A 6240-nucleotide genomic window follows, 5' to 3' on the forward strand; every position below is an offset into this window, starting at 1 on the left:
TATAAAATAATCAATAATAATAAATATATAATATATTATTATTATTAATTATATAATAAGTATTGTTTAATAATAATCATAATAATAATTGTTATGATTAATAAATAATTATGTACTGTAACATACCATTTAAAATGTAATAATATATATTGATTTGCAGTAATATTAATAATTATACTTATAATAATAATAATAATAATAATAATTGCATTTATGCTTAGTCTATTTTATTATTCATAATAATTATGATTGTTATATTATAAATATAATAAATAGTATTAAATTGTATTAATAATAAATATGTACTGTAATATGTAGTATAAAATGTAATATATTTATGTACAATAATGAAATGGAATAATATTTATATTTAATCTATTTTATAATTAACAACAATTATTATTATTATTGTTATTTTTATAGTATTTAATATGATGTATGTATGTGTACCTCTCACTCCCCCTCTTTTGTAATTATCAGTTCAAATCACATCTTTTCTTTCTGCAGAGAAGTACATCTGTTACGGTGAACAGACACATGCTGTTTTACGGAAGCTGTCTAAGAACGGGAAGAAGATGTTTTTGATTACAAACAGCCCTTTTGATTTTGTGTAAGTGCAAACAAGATACTAAATTGAAAGTCAAAATAAACATCAATGCACATAAAAAAAAAATGCACACCTTACTTAGAATTTCTACAAAGCCATTCTGACTAACTGCTCATATGAAATGCTCTTTTCAAATAAAATGTCTTTATTGTAGAGATCGAGGCATGAACTACATCGTTGGTAAAGACTGGCGGGACCTGTTTGATGTTGTCATAGTGCAGGCTGACAAGCCAGGCTTTTTCAATGACAGGAGGAAGTAAGTTCCAAAAACTCAGAGAAAGTGCTGGCTAAACCTGGCAGCGCTGAATCACTCCTAAATCAATGTCATTCTGACATAATTACAGCCTCCCTAACAGATTATTTTTTTTTAATCATGTCAAAGGACCTTTGAGGAGGTATTTAAGCATGCCAACCTTTCTTGAATCCAGAAAGTATGAGCATGTGTGTGTTTTTCTGGTTTCTAAAGACCATTCAGACGAGTTACTGATAAAGGCGTGTTGCTATGGGACAGAATTCACCACCTTGAGAAAGGGCAGATCTATAAACAGGTAATATTTAATTCCCCGGTGTTCAGCTGCGAACTGTTTCTATTCGGTAAAGATGCCGGAATCTGATCTCTTCACTTTATCTGTTACCAGGGAAACCTGTATGAGTTTTTGCGGCTTACAGGCTGGAGGGGCTCAAAGGTTTTGTACTTTGGAGATCACATTTACAGCGACCTTGCAGTAAGGATCATATTCTGTTGTTTTCTGCATGTACACAAACATACTGCTTTTTGATTTGATAATAAGGTACGCTCTGATATTAGTGAAAGTGAAAGTGACGTGACATGTGGCCAAGTATGGTGACCCATACTAGGAATTAGTGCTCTGCTTTTATCCCATCCAAAGTGCACAAACACAGCAGTGAACACACACACACTGTGAACACACACCCGGAGCAGTGGGCAGCCATTTTTTTGCTGCGGCGCCCGGGGAGCAGTTGGGGGTTCGGTGCCTTGCTCAAGGGCACCTCAGTCGTGGTATTGAAGGTGGGAGAGAGCGCTGTACATTCACTCCCCCCACCTACAATCCCTGCCGGTACGAGATTCGAACCCGCAACCTTTGGGTTACGAGGCCGACTCTCCGGGTTGTTTTGCTTTATTTGTTCGTTTTGGATTCAAGGATATGCCCAGTATTGGCAATAGTTCTGTCTTAATATCATTTGCACTTCAAAAAGTAAACATGTCTCCACATGCCCTTTACTGATATCAAAGACAATAATTTGGCTTTTTTGACTATGCAAAGTGAGATGTAATGAAAATGATGTCATGATGTATGTAGGACCTGACCCTGAAACACGGTTGGAGAACAGGAGCTATCATTCCTGAGCTGCGTAAAGAGATCAAAATCATGAATACTGAGGAGTACGTCCACACCATGACCTGGCTGCAGGCCCTGACCGGACTGCTGGAACAAATGCAGGTCAGACCACCAGGAGGCGCTCTAAATCACATAACAGCACCACAACCCAGTTTACTTTGTAATCTGATGTGCTTCAGAGTGAAACTTGAACCAATTATTTTGGACTAGTTTTGGTCTAGTTATGAAGCTGTATTTGTTTTTATGTTGCAGGTGCACCGGGACCCTGCGTCACAAACAGTCATTCAGCAGTGGATCAATGAAAGGGAGGAGATGAGGTAAGTATCCTTCATATTTTTCTATTAAGATTACTTTTTAATCTTTATATTTTTACTCTACAAACAGACCAGTGTTATTTTTAATATAATTGAGATACTAATATAGTTTTTATTCATTTTTCTTTCAGTTTTAGCTTTAGTTATTTTAGTATGTCAAAAAAATAAAATAAGTTAATCAAATTAAATGATAAAATAAGTTTAGATTTTTAAAAATAATTTGTTTTATTTCAGTTAAAGTTTTAAAATAATGGAAATGTTTTTATGGTATTAGTTTTAGTTTTAGTTAACTACAATAACCCTGGCAGACAAACATTTGGGTTCATTATAGAGGAACATGGCATTTAGAATCATTCAAAAATTATTTTTCTTCTAACCACTGTATACAGTAGACTATATTGATGGCATAGAGAAAATGTAATACTGTAGATAAACTATTGATTTGTATTTTATTTCAAATGTTTCTTGAAACAAAAAGTCGGGTGTGACGGTACATGTATTCATCCCGAACCGTCCAGCCAACCCAAAACAAGAACGGCGATGTTTTAAATCAGCGGTGTGGGAAAGTTTCGGGTTCTAGAGATGCACCGGTCGACCGGCTATAAATCAAAACCGGTTTTTAGTTTTATTTTGGCCGATCTCTATTCCAGAATTGTACATAAACTGCATTGTACTTTTCCCAAAATGTAATTTTTATGTGGAAGTTTTATGAAGTCTGTAAAGAGGAGAAAATACTGTGGCAGGCAGATTAAGTTCACTGTTCACAATGCTTGAAATATAGGAAGACAAATATGTAGGGGTTAATATGAATGTATCTCTGAGAGGAACTGACCGTTGTCAGAAACTGTTCCATAAGTGCCACCTGCTGTCAGAGAATAAATCTGCATTTTCAGTCAGTTTGTCTGCTGTTTTGTTTTGTGCAGGTGTCTTATGTAGCATCATTTTACAAATCTAAAGTCAGACCATTCTGTTTTTGCTTTAAATCTTGAAATGATACAATCTGATTCAAATAAAAAACAGCTGCTCATGCTACATGTATGTAGCACTACTGTCTGTTCAAAATAAATAAAAAATACATTTCCTGTTGTACTGAACTCGTATAAACCGTAACCCCCAAACCAAGGCACGTACCGAACTGTTACACCCCTAGCCAAAAAGTGTTACATTTTTGTATCCAATTCTTAAAAACAAATTGTTTTTAACAGGTTACGGACCAAAGACATCTTCAACGCCCAGTTCGGGAGTCTTTTCCGCACATACCACAACCCGACGTACTTCTCGCGCCGTCTTTCCCGCTTCGCCGACATCTACATGCCGTCCCTCAGCTGTCTGCTGAACTACGACCTCCAGCACACCTTCTACCCCAGACGCACGCCCCTGCAGCACGAGTCTCCTATCTGGCCCGAGCAGACCAGCACCGGAGCCATGAACATCCCCTTCCAGAGCCACAGGACAACCACCGGATCCGACTAGAGAGACTGTACAATACACATGCTGTAAAATGTACGTACCACAGAGCAGCTGCAGTTACATGTTACATCACTTTAATCAGATTCGGCTCTAGTTTTAAAGACACGTGTGGGTGAGTCACTTCATATCACTTTAATCGTAGTTCTGTGCTGTGGTACATGCAAACTGTGGATACCTTCTTTTTGATACCATGTAAAACACTCTACATGGACAAGAGAGTACTTAAGGAACTTTGTGGTGTTTTAATGTGCCTCGTAGTGTAAGGGAGATTTTCTTTTTTTCTTTCATCATTGGCCTTCATAAAAACCTCCATTATGCTTATTGATAGACTAAGGGAGAGAATACTTGACACACACGAAAGTGAATGTACATACGGAAGGGTTAAAAATCAAGTTGATTTTGAGCTGAACCTGGTTGCAGATAGCTAATGAAGAACAACTTTTGTTTGAACCAAAAGGGAAACTCTCAGGAAGGCAGATGGACTCTATATTCATTTTGAAATGATCATAAAAACAGTTTCAGTGTTTAATGTTTTAAAAAAGCCTTACATACTGTGTTTAGCAATATTTGATGATAATGTACAAGTGGCTTCAAAAGTTTGAGACCGCTAGTGAAAAAGATATACACTTCCGTTCAGAAGTTTGGGGTCAGTCAGATTTTTATTTTATTAACTTTATTTTTTTTATTTTGAAATAAAAAAAAGTATTTTATTCAGCAAGGATGCCTTACATTGATCAAAAGTAACAGTAAAGGCATTTATAATGTCACAAAAGATTTATTTATTTTTATTTTATTTTTTTACCTTTTTTTTAATTCAAAGAATCCTGCAAAATGTATTACCATTTCCAGAAAAATATAAGCACCACAATTGTTTTCAACAGTGATAATATGAAATGTCTCTTGAGCAGCAAATCAGCATTTTAGAATTTCTGAAGGATCATGTGACACTGAAGACTGGAGTAATGATGCTGAAAATTCAGCTTTGCATCACAGGAATACATTACATTTTAACAGTTATTTTAAATATTTTAATTAGACAGTATTTCACAATATTACTGTTTTACTGTATTTTTGATCAAATAAATGCTGGTTTGGTGAGCATAATAAATGTATATTAATCTAAAAAAATCTTACCTCAATCTTTTAAATTGTTGTTTATAATTTTCTTTTCATTACAAATTATATACAGTACAAAAATTAGAGTAAAACTGAAAATATGCGAATTTGACATCAAGGACTGTATTTTATTTGTTATTAAAATTATTTAATTTTTTGTCAAAATTCTAAAACTTTCTAGGTTTAAATTTGATTTTGAATCTCAATTTTTCATTGTGGTTATAGATTTTTGGTCCCTGTTGTATGTTTTTGTTGAATATCGACATTGTGTAACTGTTTAGAAATCATCATTATGCTGAACATATAAATAGTTGCTGTACAATGAAAGTTTGTGTGACTCTTAAAGTTAAGGAGCGTATTTTACTACCATGTAAGCATTTCTGCTTTCTGCTACTTTTTTTTTTTTTATTGTTTCAGTATAGTGAACTTGGTATTATATGAACGTTTGCATTGTGTTTTGAAGACACCAGTATAGGATGGATTTTGCTTTGTTAAAATTGAGAATGCTGAATTTTTTTTTTTTTTTTTTTGATACTGAAGGAAGGACTTTTGTGACACTTTTTGCCTCTGTCATTTATTTGACATTGTTCAAATGGCTTTAAATCCTTATTTGAAGTGTATTTTATTTGGGATATTATAAATTTAATCAAATTGATAATCGTTTTGTGATTTTTAAAAAAAATTTTTTTTTTGGTTTATTATCCATATATAATAATCTTAGAACAAAATCCCAGCAGGCTGCTTTGATTAATAAGATTATTAATTAGCCGACAAAGAGTAATTTGACAAATGGCCTTTAACAATTGGATATGGTGACCAGTCTGCTGGTATAAAGCAAAAATCAGGTTTTAGCTGTAGCCAGTATCTGATCCCTTCATTTAAATCTGATAATATGATGGTCTGATCAGCTCTGAACAAAACACCCTGCCGTCCAGACTTCATCTTCAACCATGGAGATCATCACTACAACAGATACGGCCATGACGGTGCAACCTACTATATTTCCACGTGTGGGCTACAGCATACTTTCATACCTCATGTTTATAAACACATTATTTTCTGTGTTTAATAACTTGTTGGTGATTGCAGTGATGCTTAAGAACCTGCATTTTCTCAATGCGATGAACGTCATCATTCTCAGTCTGGCTGTGTCAGATCTTATGATTGCCACCTGCGGCTCTGCCATCGTCACCATCACAAATTATCAAGGATCTTTCTTTTTAGGGAATGCGTTCTGTGTTTTTCAAGGTTTTGCTGTGAACTATTTTGGTGAGTACAGAGTTAAAGGGATCATGGTTATTCTATCTATTTGTTTTATGTTATAGGATGTGTCCCCAAATATGTTGATTCCCTTTTGAAGGACCCCCATAAT

General features: G+C 34.5%; 1 protein-coding gene across 2 annotated transcripts in view; it reads left to right on the forward strand.

The window, feature by feature from the left end:
* nt5dc3 (5'-nucleotidase domain containing 3) overlaps positions 1–4397 on the forward strand; it is an 8813-nt gene extending 4416 nt beyond the window's left edge. Inside the window, exons 8-14 of one of the 2 annotated variants that reach the window (XM_016475238.1) lie at positions 481–610; positions 762–863; positions 1074–1155; positions 1246–1332; positions 1930–2070; positions 2221–2285; positions 3488–4397. In XM_016475238.1, the coding sequence (XP_016330724.1) occupies positions 481–610; positions 762–863; positions 1074–1155; positions 1246–1332; positions 1930–2070; positions 2221–2285; positions 3488–3755 (875 nt within the window). In that variant the 3' untranslated portion in view covers positions 3756–4397. The remainder of the gene's footprint in view (positions 1–480; positions 611–761; positions 864–1073; positions 1156–1245; positions 1333–1929; positions 2071–2220; positions 2286–3487) is intronic. The other variant, XM_016475239.1, reaches the window with a different exon arrangement.
* The last annotated feature ends 1843 nt before the right edge of the window (positions 4398–6240 follow it).

This window comes from Sinocyclocheilus anshuiensis, unplaced genomic scaffold (genome assembly GCF_001515605.1).
Source record: "Sinocyclocheilus anshuiensis isolate Anshui unplaced genomic scaffold, SAMN03320099.WGS_v1.1 scaffold288, whole genome shotgun sequence".
Lineage (NCBI taxonomy): Eukaryota > Metazoa > Chordata > Actinopteri > Cypriniformes > Cyprinidae > Sinocyclocheilus > Sinocyclocheilus anshuiensis.